General features: G+C 65.9%; 1 protein-coding gene across 2 annotated transcripts in view; it reads right to left on the bottom strand.

Moving 5' to 3' along the window:
• The window catches only part of AGO2 (argonaute RISC catalytic component 2), a 55,439-nt gene that overhangs the window by 23,087 nt on the left and 8,741 nt on the right, over positions 1-23,611 (bottom strand). For both annotated transcript variants that reach the window (XM_036031451.1, XM_028533883.2), the window contains exon 2: positions 7,886-8,081. In XM_036031451.1, the coding sequence (XP_035887344.1) occupies positions 7,886-8,081 (196 nt within the window). The remainder of the gene's footprint in view (positions 1-7,885; positions 8,082-23,611) is intronic.

Consider the following 23,611-nt stretch of genomic DNA (forward strand, 5'->3'; position numbering starts at 1 on the left):
CGTGGACACCAGGCCTGTACTTGCTGACAACCCGGACAAACCCACGGAGAGCCCCGGAAGCGTCCAGGAGACAGCCCCCGCCGTTCTGGCTGTGGAACTCCGGGGCCAGCAGACGGTGGGGTCTCCGGGAACAGTTCTCGAGCAGACGCACCCATTTCCTCCCTGCGCTGCGTCTTCACTCACTCATTCGCTCAGGCGGTCCTTCTGTGCTCCCGGGGTGGGGCCCGGGGGCAGAGGCGGGGAAGCGGGGGAGCCAAGGGGCGAAGGACCAGACGGCACAGCCCACCGGCACAGGGACCTACTTCGGGAACAGGGCCCAGAGAAAGACCTCGGGCATACGGACGTGTCACTCCGGCAGAAGCAGCAGGAGGATAAGCAGAGCCGAGGCAACTAGGCACTGGCGTTCACGGCGCACCACGGAGCCTGCGCATCTGAACGCTGGTCTCTGCCGACGCTCCCTGCCCACTCACACGCCAAGCTGTGCAGGGCAGAGGCCGCCGGGCTCGGAGGGACTGTTCAGAGGAGGAGGCTGCGCAGCCGTCACAGCTGGGCAGCCCCCGAAGGCCCCCGGGGCAGCCCGGCCACCCCGCCCAGGGAGAGCACCTCTGCCCCACACACTGACCAACTCCGAGACTGAGCTTCCTGCCTTCCCTCCCCACTCCCCTGCTTTTCTCCTCCTCTCTGTTGTAGTTCTGGCGCTGAGCGGATCGCAGAACACGTGCCACTGCAGTCACCTTCACCTGTGCCTTTCAGCGGCATTAAGTGCCTTCACACTGCTGCACGGCCACCACCGCCACCCACCTCCAGAGTTCTAGAAGTTTCCCTCACCTCCCAGCGAGAGCTCTGAACCCAGCACACAGCAACTCCCTGCCCACTTCCGCCCAGCCCCAGTAATTCTCCTTGGCTGGCTATTCTGGGAACACGCTGTTCTTGTGTTTCGTTCTTCCTCAACATCAGTCAACTCCGGCCGCTGGAAAGCGATGCCCTTGCTGGCCGGCTGGGCCCCCCGACAACCCCCCACCTCCCTGCACCCTGCACCCGGCAGAGAGGCCAGTGCAGGGAAGCCCGGAGTGAGGACGGCAGCGGGAGGCAGGTCGGCGCTTCCCTCTGCCGGGCAGCTCAGCCCCCCCGACCCGTCCTCACAGCAGCGCCACCGCCCACACCCTCATCTTACGGGGGCAGGGACCCGGGCACGGAGGAGACGCACAGCCATGCACTGGCTCCAGGCAGCAACGAGGTGAGACACCCCACGGCCTTGGGGTCACCGAACAGGCTTGCTGATCCAGAGGCTAACATGGTCTCTATTAGCATGTCTGCCTTTCTGCCATAGTGGTGGGAAGTTGTCCTCTTAAAAAGGCGTCCTTCTGTTAATTCCTGATCACGCAGGCTCTGCGTTAAATACGTTCTCACTGCAAATTTCAAATGTGGACAGTGCCGCCAGTCTGCCTGGGCCACCTCCTCCTCTCTGTCCTGTCCTCGGAAGTCACCTGCACAGCGACAGGAACACGTGGCCCCTGGAGAGAGACCCGCTGCGTCACACCCGGGGCTCCAGAGCTGGCTGCTCCCCTCTGTGTGTCACCGTGCACAGAGCGGTCGCAAGGTGCAGGAGAGAGAGGTCATCGTGCCACGTGCCGTAACGAAGCAGCAGCAGACCACTCGGGGCCAGCGGCCCGCGTCTCCAGAGCCAGCATTCATGCTGCCGCGCCGCACTGCTGTCACACTGCGGACACCTCCCTGGCGCCCACAGCACGGTCACTGCCCCACCCCCGCTGGGCGGCACACGGGCGACCCCTCTTGCCTGAAGGCTGCCAGCCCGACCCCCCCTCCCCACCAGGGACAGAACTGGGCCTGCCCCGTCCACGCCTGGAGGGGCCTGCACGTCGGCTGGCTGGTCCCGGGGTTGGACAGTTCTGCTGCCTCAAATCCCGACTCCATGTCCCTCTGCTCCTGGCACCGACTGGGAGTTTGAGACCGGGCCCGCGCCAAACGCAGTCGGAACAGACGGGAAAGAGCGAGCCCTGACGAGCAGCAGCTGAGGCGGGCTCCGGACCGGGGCGGGTGGGGGGGTGCGGAAGGACATGAGGGGATGTGGGCTGGCTGCGGCCACGGACACGCTGCCCATCCCCACCTCTGCCGCTTTCTGTCCGACCTGAGCTGATTCCAAAGCCTGGGCCACGGGGAAGCCCGCCGGTGCAGCCACAGCTGCTGCAGCCCGGCGCCCTCTGCCCACCTCTCCCCGTGGCCAGAGAACGCCGCCCGAGTCACACCGTTTCCCTCAAAGAAAGCATCCGGCACGCTGTGGCCGACGGCACAGTGAGAGCCCCACTGCCACCGTGCGACCAAAACCCCGGGAAGTGTCCGAGCTTGAAGCGCCTTCGCACCCACTCTCCGAGGATGCCCCGGCCCTGGGGGCCCACAGGCCCCGCCCCGGAGACTCCGGAGCAGACGAGCGGGCCCCTGCACGGGGACCCGCCGCGCACGCACGGCCCACGGACACGTCTCTCGAGGCCTTCGGTAAACAAAGCTGCCGAGACCAGCTGTGCCCGAGTTTCTCTTCAGGAAACTCACTTCTCAGTGCGCACACACGGAACCGATCCCGTGCGGCTGCTGAGCACAGCCAGCCCGACACAAGTCCTTTACAGGTAAGTGCCCAGGGCAGAACTGGCGCACGAAAGGGTGTGTGCTCTTTCTATTTTAACACCCCCCCACCCCTTCTGAAAGTCCGGACCAACGTCTGACTGCTGAGCTCCGCGGACAAGGGCACCGAAGCCCCGAACGCTCTTCCTCTCAGGACGCCCGAGGCCGGGCGCAAACATCACCGCGGAGGGCACCTGACCGGCCGTCAGCACCGGCTGGGCGATCCGGGGCTCTCAGGCCGCATCAGAGACTCTGCTTCCGACCAGGACGCTGTGGCCGGGCTGGACTCGCCCTCCTTCGCTGCCCGGACGCACAGGAGGACGGGAGGACGCGGGCGGGGGGCGGGGCCCAGGGGGCGGGAGCCGGACGCTCCCCGCTCGGGAGCCGCATCCCGGCCACCGACAGGGGGCGGGGGAGGGCCCGCCCGGGGCTCCGAGGAGGCGGGGGCTTGTGGGGCGGGCCCGGAGAGGACAGCGAAAGCCACACCCCTCCACGGACCGGTCCCCACGAGCCCGTTAGTGAGGCTCAGTGACTAATGCGCGGAGGACGGGAGCCAGCACCCACGGGTGACACCTGTCAACAGCGACCGGCCCTGAAGTGACCCGCGCGCTGTCCTCGGCAGACACGGGTGCTAACCCAGTCGTCGCTGTCGGACCATTCAAGGTCGCCAAGAAAAGCATGGGGACCTCGGCCGAGAGCGTAAACTCGGAAAAGAGCCAAAGGCAGAGTCCGGAGCAGGAACAAGAGGATCTACGTTTACAGTTCTTACTGGCTGCTCACCACGGAAGGCTGCATACCATTTAAAAAGACAAACAAACACTCACACAACAGGTAAAGCGACCTTCAAGGCAGATCAAGAAAGATCATCCAAGCTGGGAAAAAGAGGGTTTTTTGGTTCGTTTTTGTTTTCAAACCCCAGGCTCAGCGACGCGGAGACAGTGCCGAAGGGTCTCGCAGACGCCGACTGCAGCCCCGGAGCGAGCGGAGAGGAAAGCGGCGGCACAAGTGTCCGAGGGAGCGGCAGCCGGGCCCTCGCCGACCTCTCGGCGGATGCCCCCCTCCCCACGCACACGCACGCGAGCAACTCCGGGGCCCGCCGCAGCGCAACCCGGGCGTGAGCCGAGCCGTGTTCGGGGGGGAAAAGGGACGAACCACGCACACGAGGACGCAGGGTGAGAAAACGGGCCGCCGCTTCCTCGCACGCAGCGAGGACTCGGAGCCAACAGTCAACGCGGCAGCCTCTTCAAGGGGCTGAGGGAAAACCGCCGATTTAGAGCTCGGCGTCCGGCGAGGGTGTCTTTCGAGGCCAACACGGAAGCAGGCGCACTGACAGGCTTTTAAACGGGGCTGGAAGGCGCGTCCTGGCGGCGTGCGCGTGCGCGAGGGCGGCGGGCGCGCACCTTCAGCCCTGGGGCGGCGCCGGCGGCAGGGACGCAGAGAGGCTGAGACGGGCGGCCGCGTGGGCGGGAGGCCACGCGGCGCCTGCGGGGCAGCATCAGGCCGCGGGCCGGCCCCGCGCGCTCAGGCACAGGAGCACCCCAGCAAAAGGGACCGCGGGGCGCGTGGGTCACGGCGCCATAAACCCGCGCGTGCACACGAAGTTACCGTGTTTAACAAGACAAGCCACGCGCTCAGCCATCGGGTCAGCCCCAGTGTGTTTCAAGAGGCTGAAATCCGACAACGGGTTTTGTCCGCATGAAGACATTAACCCAGCAACCGAGAGAGCGGGGTGTTTAAAAGTAACCTTTAAAGAGTGGAGAGCCGAGCAATATGCTTCTGAACACCACGGATCAAAGAACAATTCACCGAGAAAATGAGAAAGTGTTTTAAATGAAAGAAAAACTAAAACGCATCAAAACGTGTGGGCTACTGCTTAAGCCAGGTTTGGGAGTGTGCGCGGCCTCGAGTAAACGGACTGAACGAGAAGGTTCGAGGCGGGCGGCGTGGGCGCGCGAGGAGTGTGACGGGGGGACGCGGCGGCGGGCGGCGTGGGCGCGCGAGGAGTGTGACGGGGGGACGCGGCGGCGGGCGGCGTGGGCGCGCGAGGAGTGTGAGGGGGGACGCGGCGGCGGGCGGCGTGAGCGCGCGGCGGGCGTGAGGGGGGACGCGGCGGCGGGCGGGGTGAGCGCGCGGCGGGCGTGAGGGGGGACGCGGCGGGCGTGAGGGGGGACGCGGCGGCGGGCGGCGTGGGCGCGCGGCGGGCGTGAGGGGGGACGCGGCGGCGGGCGGCGTGGGCGCGCGGCGGGCGTGAGGGGGGACGCGGCGGTGGGCGGCGTGAGCGCGCGGCAGCGTGAGGGGGGACGCGGCGGCGGGCGGCGTGGGCGCGCGGCGGGCGTGAGGGGGGACGCGGCGGCGGGCGGCGTGGGCGCGCGGCGGGCGTGAGGGGGGACGCGGCGGTGGGCGGCGTGAGCGCGCGGCAGCGTGAGGGGGGACGCGGCGGCGGGCGGCGTGGGCGCGCGGCGGGCGTGAGGGGGGACGCGGCGGCGGGCGGCGTGAGCGCGCAGGGAGCATGAAGGGGAGGACACCGCGGCGTGAGCGCGCAGGGAGCATGAAGGGGAGGACACCGCGGCGTGAGCGCGCGTGAGGAGCGTGAGGGGGACGCTGCCGCGGCGGCGGCCGCCCCAGGAGGCAGCGCACGGGGGCGGGCCGACAGACCGGAGCGCGAGCCCAGCGGAGGGACGAGCTCCCGGGAGGAGATGGCGCTGACGGAGCGCCCCGCGGACCGGACGGGGAAGAATGGGGGGAGGGGGCAAGCACAAACTCAAAGCCTCGGGGACGAGTCCGGAGCTTTCGCCGCGGGCCCCACTGGCCCCGAAAGGACGCTGTGACCGGTTTTACGCCCGGTAAGTTCAACAACTCGGGTGACACGGGCAGATTCCGTAAAAGAGCCCAAAGCTGACACAGAAAGGGACGGAAAAACCCGAACGGTGTGTGTGCGGTCGAGCATTAAACCGTGTGACGCCCCTCCCGCTAAGAAGACGCCGGGCCCAGGTGGTCTCGGGGGCGAACTGGTCCAACCTTCAGGCACGATGCCGACCTCACGCGCCACTCTTGCGGGGGGCGGGGGGCAGGGACGCCCCAGAACCTCACAGAGAACGCGGAGCCAGGGGTGCAGATGCCCAAGACAAGCATAGCCCCAACAACCGGTAGAAGGAGCACACCGCTGCTGGAGACAGGAGTAAAATAAACCACCGCGACTGTCAGAAAGTCAAGCCGATTCGACACCCCCACCCGCAGAAGCCACTGACCGCACTGCTGCGGGGTGGTCAGCAGAGCAGCGGGATGGGCCCCGCAGAAGCAGCAGCATCGTAGGGACAGAACTTGGCGCCCCAGAGCGAGGTGGGCCCTCGGCCAGCTAGGAAGAGCGCTCCCAGCCCGATGCGGGGTCTCCTAAAATCCTAAAGGAGCATCACATTTCAGAGGTGAGAGGGATACGTCCCCCCAAGACACGACACGCGGAATGAGGAAGGCGGCTGCTTACAGTGCGCCCCCCCAGCATGGGGTGCACTGGATGTCTGAGCCGCCCTAACAGAGCGAGTCAGAGAAACAAAACCCATTCAAAGCTGGAACGAAAAAAAGTAACGCCCTCTTCATCCAAAAAGAACAAGAAAAACTTAGCATCTTTGTTGAGCTCTACCAACCACACACCACAAAACCCATCCTTAAGGTGCGCAAGCCGACGGTGCGTGGAGTCATGCGGTTTTGCGGGCATCATCACCACAGAGAAACCTGTGCGAACCCCCGTCACCCTGAAAGCAGCCCCATACTTGTTCGCAGTCCCTCCCCACCCCTTCTGGAAAATGAAACTTTGAAACACGATCTACAGGAACAACATAATGTGCTGAAGAATGGATAAAATGAAACACCTCGACACTGAGCACTATGAACATTACCAGTCCCTGCGGAGAGGAACTAAATGCAGACAGGGCACGGCTCTCTCTATGGAACGAAGTGCAGAGAACGTACAATGTGCACGCGTATGTCTTGGCAGATATCGGTAGACTCAACGGCATCCCTTTTCCCCAGATTTATCTACAGATTCAAAACAGTCGCAATGAAAAAAGTTCCAAGGGGCTCTCTGACAGTTAATGAAAACCGACTGGCTTTCCCCTCAAGGTGCGAGGGTGACCCCTGCAGAGGGGCATGTGTGAGCCGAGCCGTGGCAGCCGCCACACAGCACCTGCCCACGGCGGACCGCCGGCCTGCACACACAAGAACGAACTGCAATTCTTGTAAGACAAGAAGCGCATCTTTGTTACCGTCAGGTAGGTGAATATTTCTTAGAGAGAACCCACCACGTGGTGACCATTTTCAAAATGAGAGAGCTGGACTTGACAAAATCGTACAGTTCTGCCCGTTAAAGACCCAGTTCAGGAAGTGAAATTGCCAAACGCAGACTGAGAATGCAGTTTCTGTACAGACGTGCCCCCAGAGCACGCTGCTGTAAAACCCCCACGGATCAGTGACAAAAGGACGAAGAGCCCCTGTGATCGGGAAAGACTGCGACAGACGCGGTGACAGAGATAACAGGCGGTGTGACACTCTGTAACACGTAAATGTTGTATCATTCACCGACCTAGGTGCACGAAAAGTGTTCGACTCATCAGTTATGAGGAAGTGAAAATTAAAACCACACTGAGAAGTGACTCTGTCTGCACCAAAATAGCAAGAACCAGAAAGACTGGCCACCCCGAGCGCCAACGAGAGAGCGGAGCGGACCGGGAGGCGGCTGGGTGCCTGGGGAGAGCACCTGCAAGTCCCTGGTACAGCTCCCGCACCGCGGCCCAGCACTCTCTCCTCGCCATGTGTCTGCGAGGAGTGAAACCGTCCTGCACACAGAAAAGGCTCCAGAAGGCTCACGGCGGTCTTGCGCAGGAAAGGGAGCCCAGCGGCCCGAGCACCGAAGTAGGGGGGGCTACACAGACGCCCACAGAAGGCCCCTCCGCCACAGAAACAAGGCAGTATCAGCCACACAGGGCGCGCTGCGGGTGGGTCTCTCCGTTCCCACCAGCAGGAAGGGGACCTTGTGACAGGTCGCTGCACTGACACAGGGGTGGGGGCGTACATGTGCGCTGGCCAAAGCTCGCTGAGAAAACATTTCTCAAAAGACAGACTCAATGGAAACTTGCTGGGAAGAAGGTGAGAGGGGCCCGCCGAGACCGGAGGGCTGATGAGAACCTTGGGTTTGCAGGCAAAGGCCGCCCGCACGAATCAGGGGGAGTCGAGGCCAGTGGAGGAGGATACGTACCTGTTAACTCTCCTTGGGCACTTCTCCGGCTTGATGTCCAATTCGTAGTGATAGATGTCGATTTTTGGAATGTCCATTTCGAAGAAGTTCGCCTGCAGCTTGATGGTTCTCCCGGAGGTCCCGAAGTCGGGTCTGGGCGGAGGCTTGAAGGCATATCCTTGGATGGGGGGCGGCGGCGGCGCAGGAGGCGTGAGCACTGGAACAGCAAAGAGGTCGTGTCACTCGGGGAAATGGGCCCAGGGGGCAAGGTGAGGCTCTCCGGAAGCAGAGCACTGTGGTGGGGGGGTGGGGGGGGCACTCGCGTGACCATCCTTCTCGCCTCCCGGGGACCCTGCGCAGTTAGCGCCCCCAGCCCTTCCACCCGCTGCTTCGGTGTGTCCACCTCATCACAGAGACTCCCAGCTATCAGGCTCAGGGGGCCCCCAGCCTCCCAAGTCCATACGCCCCCCCCTCACTCAGTGGCATGCGACAGGCCCCAAGGCCCCCTCCCCGCGCCTGTGGGCCCCACCCCTGTGGGTCCCAGAGGACTCATCGGTAGTTGCTGACCCCATGTACCGCCAGCTCACAGCGCTCACTGCCCAGAACAAGCCAGCCACTCTGTGCCGTCATCACAGCGTGGGGATCGGTCTCCCCCGTGGGACCATGAGCGTCCCCCAAAGGTCAGAGCGTGCCTGCCTGAGCCCCCCACTTAAGGAACACGATGTTCAGACAGGTGAGGGAAGGTCGTCGCCCAAGTCCCTCAGAGCGTGTCCTCTACAATGGCCACCGAGTCACGAAGGAAGGGGCTCGATCATCAGGAGTTAAGAAAGCCATGGCTTCCCGACCCCAGTGCTCACCCACGCTGCCCGCCACCCCCCCACCTGGAGCACCACCTCCCACGGGTGACCTCCAGGGCTTTGCACAGGTGTGCGGGGTCCACACAGGCCCTCGACCTTCCACAGTCTCTGGGGTCCCCAGAAACCGCAGCTCAGCACCCCCATCTCGAGACCAACACCGCACTCCCACAAAGGCGGCGTCCGCACAGGAAGCCAGCTCTTCACTGACAGCGCGCCCTAGTAACTCGGGCCGGCACACGTCCGGGTGGGCGCGCCAGGACGGACGGGGAGGGCGGCAAGGCCACAGGTGACCAGGGGGCGGGAGCATCACCGCGGCCCCCCACCAACCGCGGGTTTAATTAGCAAACGTTCCCTCCCCCACAGTTCACACGGTATAAAGAAACTTCATCCCAACTCCCATTCTCCCTCATTCCGTCAGGACAATTAAAACAGTGGCTTTAGGGGAAAAATATTTTCTCAGTAACAGAATACTTCTAATTTTCACTCAAAAGTTTCTTTAAAAAAAAGCCTCCTCATTAAAAAAAAAGTCCACGTACTTGAGCTGCTATTGCCCTTCACCGGGGACAGCGGTTGCTCCACTAACGCCAACACGGGCTGTTCTCCCTGCATCCCACTCCCGCCCCGGGGAAACCCGGAGTCCTCGAGGGACTTGGCTTTCACTTTGTTTTCTTTCTAGGGGAGAAGGAACGAGCTTTAAAGGCTGGCCATCTCACTGAGCTGGCCCACCTGGACCCCTGGGGGTGGGGGTGGGGTCGGGGCGTGTGACCTGCCCAGGCCTGCGGCCCCCTCCGCCTCTGAGCTCTTTGGCGACCGGTCCGTCAGTCCGGATGTCCAGGCTACAGCAGCTTCTGAGGGCAGGGTCCCTGGGCCCCAGGGCCGGGGACAGAGGGCAGCGCTGGGTGCACCGCCACAGACACCGGCACCTGCGTCTCAAGATCCCTTTCCGAGCCGCCCCTCCATCGGTGAAAGGGAAACCAGCGAGTGAGGAACTACGTCCTGTGTGCGTAAGCGGGTCGGGCAGCCGGCAGGCTTCGGCGTTGTTAACAGACGCCGGGAGGGTCACAGAGGGGGGTGAGTGCCCCACGCGGCCGCCCCCTCCCCCTTGAGAAGAGGGCATTCCCTCAAGAGAGTGGTGCCTCCCCTGAATGTGGGATGGGGACCAGGGACAAGCTGGCACAAGGGACAGGAAGTGGAGGGGACAGGAGCAAAGCGAGGGGGCCCTGGCTGGGGCAGGGGCAGCAGCAGTCAGTCCCTCAGGACACCCCTCACGGTGACACACGCCACCCATGGACACCCTAACACCCCCAGGGACTTTGGTCCACACCCAGCTGACGTCAGGAGGGCAAGGGCAAGGCGAGGGTGGGTCCGAGCGAACTGCTGCACCGACGGGGAAGGCGGTGACGGGGAAGGCGGTGTCCGGGGGAGGCAGGGAGTCTCCCCAGCTGGGCGCCCCCTGAGAACAGGGGGCTCCCAGGCCCATCTCTGCCTCAAGAGGAGGACCACGCACACCATGCTGGGCCCCCGGAGTGAGCGGTGTGGCCGCCTCCGCCATGGCTGTCACCCAGGCAGCCAGGGTGAATCCCGGGACACGAGTCCTGTCACCAGGCGCCCCAGGACCACCTGCCCGGCCGGGAGCCCTGGGCCAGCAGCTGCGGCATCAGGTGCCCTGCCCAGGAGGAGCCCACACTGGGGACACTGGTGTCCCATGCGCCCCAGTCTCAGCCCGGGACCCACGCAGAGCGCACAGTGGCCGGTGACCTTGGACTAACCTCCAAGTGAAATGCAACCCTTCCACGAAGAACCCATGTGAGAAACCATGGCAACAGGAGCAGCACCTGTGACTCTCGGACAACACGGGATGCTCGTGTCACAGGACGGCCGCTCGACACCGAGCGTGTCCCGGACTCACTGCCGTGCCTGATCACAGCAGCCGGAACTCTGCTGGCCCTGGGTCTTCAGCCATCAGGGGCTCGTCCGTCACTTGGTCACTTGTCCATTTGGTGCTTTTCAGATTTTATTTTTTACTTTTAGGGAGAGTGGAAGGGAGAGAGGGCGAGAAACACTGATGTCAGAGGAACATCAGTTGTTTGCCTCTCACGTGCCCCCTACTGGGGACCTGACCCGAAATCCAGGCACGTGCCCTGACTGGGAATCGAACCAACAACCTTTTGGTTCCCTTTTGGTTCCCAGGCTGGTCGGTGCTCCATCCACGGAGCCACACCAGCCAGGGCTCGTCTGGTGGTGGCATTTCAATGGTGAGATTTTTGACGGCGGTATTTCCATGTGGCCAGGCTGCTTTGTCATCATCCTGCACGTTCTGTTTTGTGCCTGAAACACACTGCGCAGAGGGCCCACCCACAGGCGTCACCAGACTGACAAAGGGGTGGGGGACCCCACATCCTTGGCAGGATCAGCTCCCAGGGGCCAGGGCGGCCTCACCTCTGAGCAGAGGAAATGGGGTCCCGGCTGGGGGCAACGTCAGCAAACCTCCCTGGTTTCTGCGGCAGCGGGGAGGTGGGGGCGTTGACGTGCCTGCAGACAGGGCGCCAGCAGGCCCGGGGACGGCCGTCTCCATGGCTGCCCTGGGAACGCAGTCCCTGAAGCTCCGTGAGCTCACGAAGTCCCGGCTGCCATGACAACCGGCCCACCAGGCTCATCACACAGTCGGCCCCCCACGCAGGGCGCAGAGCCGGGATCCAGAGACCAGACCTCCCGCGCGGGCGGGCAGCGAGCTCTCCCACGAGGCCGCGCAGGCAGGCCCGCTGTCGGAGCGGCTCTTCCCGCCCGCTGCTCTCCCAATGCTGAGGCCCGTGGGGCGGACTGGGTTCCCGCCAGGTCGGGCACAGACATGGGGCCTAGCAGGGGGCGGTGGCTCCCACAGCCTCAGCCCCACCCACCCCCACGGGCCCCTGGCTGCCCCTCCACCGCCGGCCCGCCCGCGAGCAGCAAGAATGGACACCGAGGTTTGGTGCTGGCCTGTGCCATCCGGCCGAGAGCGGCAGCCCCGAGCAGACGGCACGTACTCAGCAGTGAACCGCAGAACTGGGAGCTGGAAGCCACCCTGGAAACCGGGGGCGGGGGGCAGTGACGCACCCTTCCCCTGCAGCCCGCTCTGACTCACCAGCTGTGAGCCAGGCTGTGGGCGGGCACCGGGGCACAGCGCCCACGGGCCGGTCGGGGGCTCAGTCCAGGCGAGAGGCAGGCACTGGGACTTCCTGTCTCTGCCCCCACCCCCGGGCCTCGCAGAATGACGGCGTGACCTTCAGGAACAAGAAGACTGGTGTGACTGCTCACTCCCGGATGACTCCAGTGTTCCCCAAGAAAAGCCCAAACTGCACGGTCATTAAACCCACAAACAGCCCGGCTCCCAGGGTCAGCGCTCCGGCTGCTGGCGAGGGCACCCGAGCCCGGGGCTCCCTGCTGCCAGCTGTCCCGCTGTGGCCGGCCCGTGCCGCAGACCGGCTGTGCCTCTGGAGGGGACACGCGTGCCTCCCTGGGGGCCGGAGCCGCCAGCACCCAGGCCTCGGCTCTTCCCGACCTCGGCCCGGGCGTCAGGACGCAAAGCAGCACGCCGCCCGCCTCCCCTTGGGGGGCGTGTGTGTCACTCCGGGCACCGGCCAGAAACTGCGAAGGCGAAGGCAAAGGACGGACAGACCGGCTCGGGCCCCGGCCCGGGGGGCTTGGCAGGTTGCAGTGCCGCCCGCACACCAAGGGGCTGTGGGTTCGAGCCCCAGTCAGGGCTGGCGTGCCATGCGGCCAGTTAATGTCTTTCTCCCATCCCTAGTATCAGTGACCGTGCTCCTGGGTGAGGACCACACACATCTCCCAGGGCTGGACGACGGCCCCTTTACGCCTCTGGCCGTCCCTGTGAGGAGGAAACAGAGGCTCTGGGGCCGAGTGACCTGCCAGGGCGCCCAGGTCCTGCCGCCCACGCTGCTCGGGCGCAGAAGCAGACGCTGTGTGCCGAGCCCCCTCCGGCTGAAGCCAGCGCTCGTGGCGGCTGGCCTCGCCGAGACCCCAGGCTCACAGGGGTGCAGAGGGACGCTGTCTGTGCCCCCCGGAGGCCCCCGGCCGGGGCAGACGCCAGCGGGCACGCAACCCCTCTTCGGGGGATCCTGGGATCAGCACGCGGTGGCCCCAGGAGAGTCAGTGACGCCCTAGGGTTCCGATGTGACAAGAAGCCAAGGCCATGCCCCCACCCTCAGGAGGGACAGTTGTTTCCCCTCCCTCGGGCCTGTGCGGTCGGGGCCTCCACTGTGGGGAGAGGAGGAGAGGAGAGCCTGGGGGGGGGGGGGGTCTCCGCACGGCGGGGCGGGGCCCCGCGAGGAAGCAGCCGGCTGCGGGCCACAGCTGTTCTCTGGAAACGTGTCACCTCCACACGGGCCGCGGTTCCCGTAAGTCTCGCGTCTTCCCCTCTCGGTAAAGGCTCCCTGGGAAATTCCAATCTGTCTCAGCCGGGCAAACCCACCCCCGGCCAGGGAGCCGGCACCCCAGCGTCACCCCAGCGACAGCATGCTCCCGGCCCTGCCAGCCGTGACTCAGAGGCCCCGCCCCACACTTGTGGCTGAGTGAGTAAGAGCCTAAAAATACCCCGCGGCGCTCAGCAGCGCGCACTCAGGGCAGGCGCAACACCAGTCCGTCACGCGGCACACCCGGCCCCTGCCTGCCGGCGGCCCCCAGGACCCCTCCCCACCTCGCTGCAGCCTCAGAGCCGTCTTCTCTGCAGCAGGTTCCCAAGTGGGGTTGTGTGGGCCACCGGAGACCCCAACTGTCACTCTAGAGACACACAGTCTCCTAGAAAGGGCCCCAGAGCCGCCCCTGCGATCTGGAGAGACAGACTCTTTTTTACTGTGGAAATGGCTTTCGTGAAATTCCCTTCGTAAATTAAAATGTCCCCTCCCATGCACAGCCCGCCTTCCCTCCAGAGCGCTGGCTGGAAGCACTACCACAGACACGGGGCCCCTGCCCGCGCCCCTGCTGTTGGCCGGGTCTGAAGCTCAGCTGTGTGACGCCCGCCGTCGGCCAGCTCTGCGGGGACTGGCTCGCCCAGGCACTCTCCCCCACTGCCCCCACCTCCGCGGCTTGGCTCCTCTCCGGGTCGGTGTGTACTCTGCGCTGGTCTGCCACACAGCGCACCTGAACGAACGAGCCAGTGAACAGGGGGACAAGAGAGGGTCTCAGGTCACTCCCCTTAGCAGAACCGCCTCCATGGAGCAGAGCCCCGTGCTGGGACCCAGGCACAGACGCAGGGCGCCGAGTGAGGACGCGCCATCTCCTGCCGGCAGCCTGCACCGGTCCACGCAAGACGCCGGCGTCCACCAGGCACAGGAAGGGCACCAGTGCCTTCCCGGCTACTGTGACACCCACGCTGTCAGGCACGAGGTGTCTTCAGCTCACAAACGAGGACCTGCGGCCACGGGGGCGGGGGGGGGGGGGGGGGGGGCAGGGAGCCAGCCCCAGCCAGCACCCGAGTGGCCGCGCAGGCACGGCTCACGGCGCCACCACGAGGCCCTGTCCGAGGGCGCCCACTGGCCAGGGTGGGGTGTCAGGGGTGACCTTGCCCCAGAGGTCATCCCCTCGTGCCCCGCCCTGCCCGGCACCACTGCCAGCAAACATGCCCCCAAACTGAAAGATTCAGGCCCCAACTCGGGTTTGCGCCCCCAGTAAAGGGGACGCCTCCTGGGTTCCTATAAGAGAAGCCCCCCACCCCGGGGTGTTTCTGCTCCAAGCCCAGGATGCCCAGGCGCCGGGACCGCCCCTCGGCCGCGTCTGACTCAGAGGGGATCCCCCGACCCCCACGCAGGCTCCGTAGCGGAGTCGCCCTGAGGTGGCAGGGAACCACCTCATTTGGGTGCCCTTCCTGGCACACCCTTGCGGGGGGGGGGGGGGGGGTTGCCGCTGCGCCCGCTGGCCAGGCCTCTTTCTGTCACAGGGAAAGGAAACGCAACACCGACGGTGCACACGCCCTCCGGGGACAAGGACCACTGCTGGACGCGCGTCTGCACCCCCTGCGAGGCCGGGCCGCCAGCCCCCCCCCACCCCCGGCGTCCAGCGCGAGCTGCACGAGGACCGGGCGTGAGTCAGCACTCGGCGTCTCCAGCGAACTTGAAGTTGGCCGAAGCCAGGTCCACCACACCATCCCGTGCGGCCTGACGAGTTTCAAGAGAAAAGGAATCGAGAAGAAAAAGGTGATGCCCAGCACGAAAGAAAACGCCCTTTTGGTCCTGGCTCCTCCGTGCGGTGCGGTGAGGCGCGGCGACCCACCCGTGGGGCCCCGGCCGGCGGTCAGCGCGCGCGCGCACACACACACACACACACACACACACACGGCGCCCTGCTTCCACCTCGGCGCTGGCCTGGAAATCAAGACCCTCCGGCGCCTCGGGAAAACAAAGCACAGAGGAAGGAGGCGGAAGCCCCCAGCCGCTCGGGACAGAGGGATGCCCAAGGCCTGACCAGCTACCCAACCAAAGCCTCCCGAGGGCGGCACCCCACGCTCAGCGAGGAGCGGCGGTGCCTGGAACCCGGGCTTCAGCTGCAGCCGGTGGGCAGAAATGAGCGGGCCGCGCGGCCACCGCCCAGCGAACTCCGCGGAGCACGCGGGCGCCCAGTGGGGCGGAGCGGCTCTGAAAAGGTGGTGCGTCCCGCACACGGTTCAGTCCCCGCAGGGAGTCAACCTCGCAGGGAGGCCTTCGCCTTCGGGGACAGGAGAGGGCGGGAAGGTCAGGATGGGTCCTGCCTGGGGGTAGGGGGGGCAGGAGTGGGGGAAGGTGTCTGCCCCGAGACCCCCCTCCCCCCACCGTGGTGCACTGCCGAGTCACCATCACGGGTTTCCCCGCTGCTCTGGGCGGCGACAGGCAGCTGACACGCACACGGGACCCACCTTTCCCGCACGGCGTCCATCACCAAAGAGAACTTGGCGTTCGAGGGCGTCCGGAACAGCACAGCCCGTTATGGGGGCCCGGCTCCCTAAACTGGGGCCGGTGCTAATGAGGGTTTCGAAGGGCATTACGGCGCAGTTTTAAGACAGCCCGGACCCCTCCACCTGGAGAGCCGGGGTCGGGCCCACGCCCCCATCCCCCCACACTGGGCGGAACCTCTCAGACCAGCGCTGGGGAGGGAGCACCCCCCCCCCCCCCCGTGCCGAGCTGGGGCCTGGGGGCGGGGCCGGAGGGCCTGGCAGCTTCCCCAGCTCCATGTCTTCACCTCCAATGACACGCCCCTGGGGGGGGCCCCACGCAGGTGGCTGACGTGCAGGTGGAGACGTCTCCTGACAGTTCCAGCCAGAGCCACTCCCCACGTGACGCCAGGCAGACGTGGACCCACCCTGTGCCCGCCCACACCCCCCAGGAGCTCAGGGACGGCCACCACGCCCCTCAGCTGGGAGGGGCGCTGACGCCCATCTTCCACGGGGCCTCCCACGCGGCCCCCACCCAGCAGGGACCCACCGACGCCCAGCCCGGCCAACGAGACGGGCAGGCCCGGGCGTGTGCGCTGTGTTGAAGCACTGGTGGAGCCGAGGGGCCCCCGGGGCCGCCCTGGTCAACCCGCCCTGGTCAAGGAGACGACTGCTGGAGGCGGAGTCTCTGGCCACAGAGTGGACGGCCCCGGGAGCAACAGCTGTCCAGAGCTGCCGGGCTCCCAGGCAGGGGCCCCTCCGCCGGCCGAGGGCTGGTGCAGCGCTGTCGGAGCCTGAGCCTCACCCCCAACAGGCACAGCCTCCCGCCGCCCGGCCCCTCCTCACCCAGGCGGCCACCAGCCTCCCGGTCCCCACCGCCAGGCCCAGCCCCCATCACACTCAGAGCGGTGCCCAAGGCCGGAGACGGTGCCCCAGCCACTGCCACCACAGCTGTGCCCTCTCTACCAGATTACTCCTAGCAGCACACACACACGCCACGATCACACCAGTTTTAACACACGCAACACGACAGAGACAGAGACGAGACCTGAGGCGGCAGAGGGCAAAGTCCCCACCAGCCGTGAGACACGCCGACGGCGCAGCCAGCGCGCCCCCAGAGAACACGCCGTCGAGGCGCCAGGAGGAAGCAGTCCGGCGTGTGAACGCGCACCTGGGGGCACTCCCTCCGAGCACACACGCGCAGCGAGGACACCCTCCGGCCCCGGCTGGTGGGGCGCAGCAGGCTGCGCAGCCGGCTGCGCACCAAGAGGTCGCCGGTTTGATCCTCGGTGAGGGCACCCGTCTGGGTTGCGGGCCAGGTCCCCAGCAGGGGGCGTGCGAGAGGCAACCAACCCTGATGTTTCTCTTCCTCTTTCTCCCTCCCTCTCTCCCTCCCTGAAAAAATAAAATCTTTAAAAATAAATAAAAAAGCAAATCTTTAAAAAAGAAAGAAAAAAAAAGCCAGTCCCACTTTCCTCCAACGACCCGTCTGCTCCTCACCCCCCAATCCTCCCTCCACCCAGTCACCCTGCAGCGGGGCTCTGTCCCTGCCAGGCAGACCCCGCCCCGCCTCACCGCAGCCCCGCCCTGCCCAGCACAGCCCCTGGGGCCCGGGCCCGCCTCTGCCCACCGCACTGCTGGTCCCTGTCCCCGGGCCGGCTCCTCCCACCTCGTGCCCTCTCTCCACCCATCCGCACACCCACCCACCATCCATTCTCCACCCACCCATCTACGCACCCATCCATCTTCCCTCCCTCCATCCATCCACCCAACCCATCCTCTATCCATCCACTCATCCACCCACCCACCCACCATCCACAGCTCTCCCTGGTGAGAGCACCCGGCCGCATGGTTTCCAGCGCTCTCGGGGGCCTGCCCGCCTCTGAGTCCTCCCCCAGTCATCCCGATGCACCAAGGTTGCGGGTTCAATTCCCGGTCAGGGCACATGCAAGAAGCAATCAATGAATGCATCAATTAGTGGAACAACTAATCAATGTCTCTCTCTCTCTCAAATCCATAAATAAATGTTTTTAAAAAAGAAATGCGACTTCACTACTACTAAAACAGGGCGCGCACACTAGGAGGTATCGTGGCACCATGGGCAAAAAGCACAAACAAATCCCCGATGCCCCTTGTGCCAAGGACAGTGTCTGAGAAGACGCACTCGTAGCACAGGCCTCAGCTTTGTTTTCAGAGGTCACGTTCCCAGTCTGCTCCAGTCTGACCCAGCCAGGGCCAAGTCCATGCAACCCGCGTGCACCGCGAGCGGGCTCGCCCTGCGTTTACGAATGACCGAAACCGGGAACTCCCCAGTCGGGACGGCCTGGTCTCTGCAGCCGCACTTCCGGGTGCTGGCGTCCCGCAGAGGGACGAGTTTTGTCGAGTCAGAACTACTCATCGGGGGCCCAGCAGATAAGCTCCCCCGGCGGGCGGGCGGGCCTCCTAATCGATTCTTCCAGAAGGCAGAGGCTCCCCACCGAGCTCGCAGCTGTGTGACTACGTCCCCAAGATACGCGCCTGGATCTGGTCGCGGCCGGCGCCGCTGCAGGGCGGCCCATGGCAGCCCCGGTGTGGCGGAGCAGTGGTACCGCTCCGGCCACCGGCTGGACTTTCGGTCCCCCGACGTGGGTGAGGCCAGAGCCCGCCGCGGCGTGGGGGACGCTGGGACCGGATCCCCTGCGTCCGTCCCGCTGGGTGAGAAGGCGGGCGCCAGGAGGGCATTTTCAGCCGGTCAGGACCCACCTCCCAGGGAAACTGCGGCGCCTTCAAGCTCAACGCGGAGTTCGGGAACCGGTTCATGAGCGCGCGGAACGACACAGAACCAGGTAAGACCACCCTAAAGTTCATGGAACATAAGTTCACCACCGCAACCATTTCGAAGTGTTCAATTTAGTGGCTTTTACTACACTCAGCGTTGTGCGACCATCGCCACCACCCAATCTGGAATATTTTCGTCACCATCAGGCAGCTGCCACCACCTCTCCCCTCGGCCCCGCCCCCCGCTGCACCTGCTGCACCTGCTGCGCCCACGTCACGTGGCCTGGCCCCTCCCGCTGAGCGCCGCACTCTTGAGACGCATGCGCACCCCAAACGCTCACTCCACGGGGAGCTCGCGCCTGCGACGAGCTCACGATCGCATAGCTGCGGCCGAGGGGCTGGCCGGCGGCCGGCTGCCCTCTGCCCGGCAACTCCGGGTCGCTGCACAGCGACCCCGGCGCGGCCCACCCAGCCAGGAGTACAGGGGGCACTTCCCAGCGCTGCCCGGCGCCGGACGGAGTGCGCAGGCGCCTGGGGCTCCCACCTGCGGCGCCCTCCCCGCGGAGCCAGCAGGCGGCGCTCTCGGCGCCCTGGGAGCCGCTGGCAGAACTGAACGCGCATGGGATCCAAACAGAGCCGCGCCAGGGCTGGGGAGCCCGGCGGATCACGAGCTTCGGAGTCGAACGCAGAGCAGTTGGGAACAACGCAAAGTCCGGGCGATAGGAGTGAATAAGCAGGATGTAGCCCGTCCCGACGACGGAACGCTCTTCTGCCGTGAAAGCAGACACACACCGCAACACAGCGGCGCGGGGGCGGGCTGGCACGCGGCCTCTACAGCCCCTCGGACCGATGCGTATTCTCGGCGCCCAGCCCCCGGGCGATCCTTCGGGAGGGGCGGCGCCAGCACTGGCGGACCCCTTGGGCGTGAACCGTAGCACGAAAGAGCACAGGGGACGCTTGGGGGCGTGTGAGCTGCACCGTGAAAAAATGAAGGTGCTGTTCTGGAACGCCAGTGTTACACGAGAGAGAGAGCGCGCCCCGGAACGCAGTCACACCCCCTCCTGGGTCATACCGTCTCTGCTGTCCGGCTGCAGCACCCGGGATTCTGGCTCCTGGGCCCAGCAGCCACGCCAGCCCGATCCTCTTCCCCACCGCCCCCGCCCCTACCTCCCCCACCCCATGTGGGAGTCCTCAGACCCTGCGGTTCCACCAACCCCAGGAGCGTGTCACGGGCTGAAGGAAGGTCACACCCGTGCACAGAGCGCGCCACTGGAGCAGAGCTGCTCAGGCCCCGCCCCCTTCCCCAGGGGACAGGGTGCAGCACAGCAGGGCTGGGCGGGGCGGTGGGAGCTTGGGGGCGCCTGGGTGGGTGCGTACTGGTCCTGCCACAGCGGCCAGGATCCCGTCCTGGTCCCTGGACTGGAGCTGTGACCAGACAATGGAGGTGTCGCACAACACGCCACCAACAACCGTCGAACTCTCGGAAGTGGCTGCCGGCAGCTGGGCACCAACTAGAACCCTCTCCTCCATGTGGGCCACCCCGCTCGGGGTTTCTGAGAACAGGGTCGCAGGCCACCACTGGCCTCACCGGCCCTGGGGCTGGTCAGTCGTGGTCCCGCAGGGAACAGCAAGGGAATCACCTGAAGACTTTCAGGATTGCCACAATCTGCTCCCCCATTTTTCAGTTTAACCTTACAAAAAAGCAACACCGGCCACTGAACTTAGGCCGCTCCCTCGTGTGCTCACGGCACACGCACGAGGCCAGAGCCGCGCCGGCACACGAGGGACCCGGTTTCAACGTGGCGGTGGCACGCTGCACCGGCCGGGCTGAGGGCGAAGGTCAGGGCGCAGAGCAAGGGGAGGGCACGGGGCCCGGCAGGCGAGGCCCAGCCCCACGGGGGCTCACTGGGCCGCCTCTCAGGGCAGCCCTTTCTGCTCTGCCGAGAGAAGGGGGAGCGCACGGGGCCCCCCAGGGCTGCGCTGCAGGGAGTGCTCTCGGCGGACACCCAGCCCTGGTCACCGTCCCCCACAACGGCGCGTGACATGGCCTCACACTGGCAAGTGGCAGCAGCCTGAGGTGACGCCCGGCATGCACAGCAAGGACGGCTGATGGACCCCCCCTCCCCCCGTGCTCAGGGTTCTGCAGGGTGGGCCCTCCAAGCGCATCAGGTGGGGTCCCAGCCAGAAGTGACTCACATCCAGTTACCAGGAAAAAAAAAAAAAAGCAAAAGTAAAACTCAAGTCAGCATTCATTAATTCAAAAGAGCATCCTTTAAACAAATTTCACTGATTGTTCTTTAATTAAAAGACTGGAAAACTCCAAACCCACTTAGTTTCAGGTCGATTTTTTCTTTTCCTTCCTTAATTAAGTTGGTGCTACTCTCAAGAATTCCCCTCGACAGTCCCACAGGTTTGCGTGACGCCGGCAGAGCGACACCGGCCACCTCCCGGGTCTGACGCCAGGGGGTGACCGCTGGGGGCCGGGGCTCCAGGGCCTGCAGGCTGCCCAGGTCCGGACATGGGGTCCGGCGCTCCCCGCACCGTGCGACGCAGCCTCTCTGCGCCTCAGCCCCCTCGCCCCCAGGTGCCCTCGCCACGCCACCCGCCTGAGTCGCGTCCGCCGCCCCCCAACAGCCTTCACTCTGCAGCCGAAGTGACTCCCACACCCCGACCTCATCCACACGACTCTGGGTGCCGTCCCACGGCAGGCAGCCCCACGCCACGCCCTGCGAGGCACTGCCACTCACACCCCCCTGCTGCCCACGCGCCCGCCCAAGCCACCAGTCCTGCCACTGCCCTGTAAGCAGCACATGATGAGGCCGCAGCTGACTGGCCAGGTGCAGGCATGGAAAACAAACCGCTTTCGATAAAACATGGAAAATGCCCTCAGGTGGACGGTACCAGGGCCCTCTCCCGGCCCCGAGCAGCTGCCGCCTCGGGGACACCTGCTCCCAGCCCCGGCCCCACAGGCGGCCCCACTGGGGTCACGGCCATCGGCACAGGGGCCCGCCGAGCCCAGAGCCAGAGCGCGGAGGCTGCACCGGGACCCGCTCCAAACGCGACCAACAGCTGCCACTCCAGGGACGGAGACGAGGGCTCGGGGCCGGGTCAGAGGCAGTTTCCTCCGCGCACTGCACTGCGGGGGGGGGGGTGAAGACGGGGAAGAGGTTCAACACGCTCCCAGCTGAAGACGGCCACGCCCTCGCACGTGCGCCCTCGGGGTCCCGCAGCCCCCCCCCCCCGCCCCCCCCACACCACGTCCCGTCCACACGGAGCTCTGGTCTGACCTCACGCTCGCGGCTGCACTGCGGCCCTGCCTCGCCCGCCCTGTCCCCTCTGGGCCTCTGTTTCCAGAACAGCTCTGACACCGTCCACGCAGACAGCCGGGCCCTGGCACGGGATGGCCGGTCCCTCAGGGCCCCGAGCACAGAGGGTCTCCTAGAGAAGACCACACTCCGCCCGCTCACCCCGGCCTGTGACCGCTCGTCTGCGACCCCCCGGTCGGACCCGCCTGCCCCCAGGCCTCCGGCACGGGGCGGACACCCTGCACTCGGCGGGGTGTCGGGGAGACCGCGTCCGCAGGCCCTGCACTGTGCGGCCCACGGCCTCGCCCGGCACCCCTGGCCGAGCCCCACACGACGCCCACACCCTGTCGCCCAGGCCACAGAGCAGACTCCCCCAGGAGCCCCTCCCACACCCCGTGAACTCCCTGCCGGCCACACAACAGGCCGCGGCGTTCTGGAGGAAACTCCTCTCTTTGAAAACAGCACCGGTCACTCTCCTTCCGTTCTCGGCGCCGGCACGTGGGTGTGGACCGTGCGTGCTGCGACCAGCGGCCAGGGCACCTCGGGGTCGGCCTTGGGGTCGGCCCCAGAGTCGCAGGGACGAGCACGCAGCCCCGGGAGGCCGGTGGCCCCGCACGGAGGACGTGAACACGGGTGTCTCACGGCGTCACGGGAGAAGCGCCAACCTGAAACACGGCTTTGGGAGAACCTTCGACAACCGCCATTCTACAACACGGGCTTAAAAACACCTTATGTCAACGAAGTGCAGAAGTAAAACAAAAACCACCCCTCGGACGAGGGTTTGCTGGGACAGCCGCGTCGAGGTCTCACGGGGCACCACTCGCACGTCACCCCTGACGTGCGCCACGCGGGGGCGGCACCCCACCCCCACCCCGCCCGCCCTGACCACGAGAAGGCGAGGCAGAGGACGGAGGTGGGGGGTGAGGCGGGGCCTCTCCGTGGTCACGGGGCAGCTCAGGTGAGAGGGCCCCCAGGTGGAACGAAATGCTGGTCCCTCAGAAAGCCGACCTGCGTCCACCAAAAACCCCGAAGGCCACTCGGAGCTGCCGCAGCTCCCCGGCCCCTCCCCGCCCCTGCCCTACTGACCCCACCTGTTTTCAGAGAACCCCGCCCCACACGCATCTGTCCCCGGGGCTGCCCTGAGGGATCCCGGCACCGAGAGGGGGCAGGGCTGCGAGGGGGGGACCGCCCACGCCCCATTCCACACCCCCTCCCTGGCGGGCACCACGTGGGTCGGCGCAGCCTGTCCCACCAGGAGGAACGGCAGGTGCCCGTGTCTCACGGATGGATGGACGCTGAGTGACGGCGCCCCGGGAGCTGTGTGCCCGGAGGGAGCCCCGAGGCACCCGCCTCCAGAGCAAGTCACACCCGACGCCGTCCCCAGCAGCGCATCTGCCAGCTCCCGGGAGGGCAGGGCAGCGGAGAGACCTGGGGGCAGGAGGGAGCCCTCCCCGACCGTCCCCATCTCTGCCGGCACCCACTTCCCCTGGGCGGGCCCCGCCCACTGAGGGAACCGTTGAGCCAGTGGCCCCAGGGCCACCCCCTTGGGGCTGTGCGGCGTGCAGGACCTTCTGCTGCAGGCAGAGCCGGGACCCCGTCCGCTGAGCCTGCCGCGTCACCAGGGACACGGGAGGGATGGGGCGCGAGGGTCCCCATGAGAAAAGGCCCCAGAGGGGGTGGGTGTGGAAATTTCGGAAACTCTACACAAGTATCGAGTCAGGAGACAGGGCTTTGAAACAGGAAACAATGTAACACCCATTCGGTGCATACACAGGAGGCACAGGGCAGGGGGCAGAGCGCAGGGCACACGCATGCATGCACAGGTGGCTGAGATGATGGGGGGTGGCTTGGGGGGCTGTGGCATCGAAGGAGACAGGCACACACCTTGAGACAACACGGGGAGCCTCAAACACGCACACCAACTCCTGGG

This window comes from Phyllostomus discolor, chromosome 7 (assembly GCF_004126475.2).
Source record: "Phyllostomus discolor isolate MPI-MPIP mPhyDis1 chromosome 7, mPhyDis1.pri.v3, whole genome shotgun sequence".
Taxonomy (NCBI): Eukaryota; Metazoa; Chordata; class Mammalia; order Chiroptera; family Phyllostomidae; genus Phyllostomus; species Phyllostomus discolor.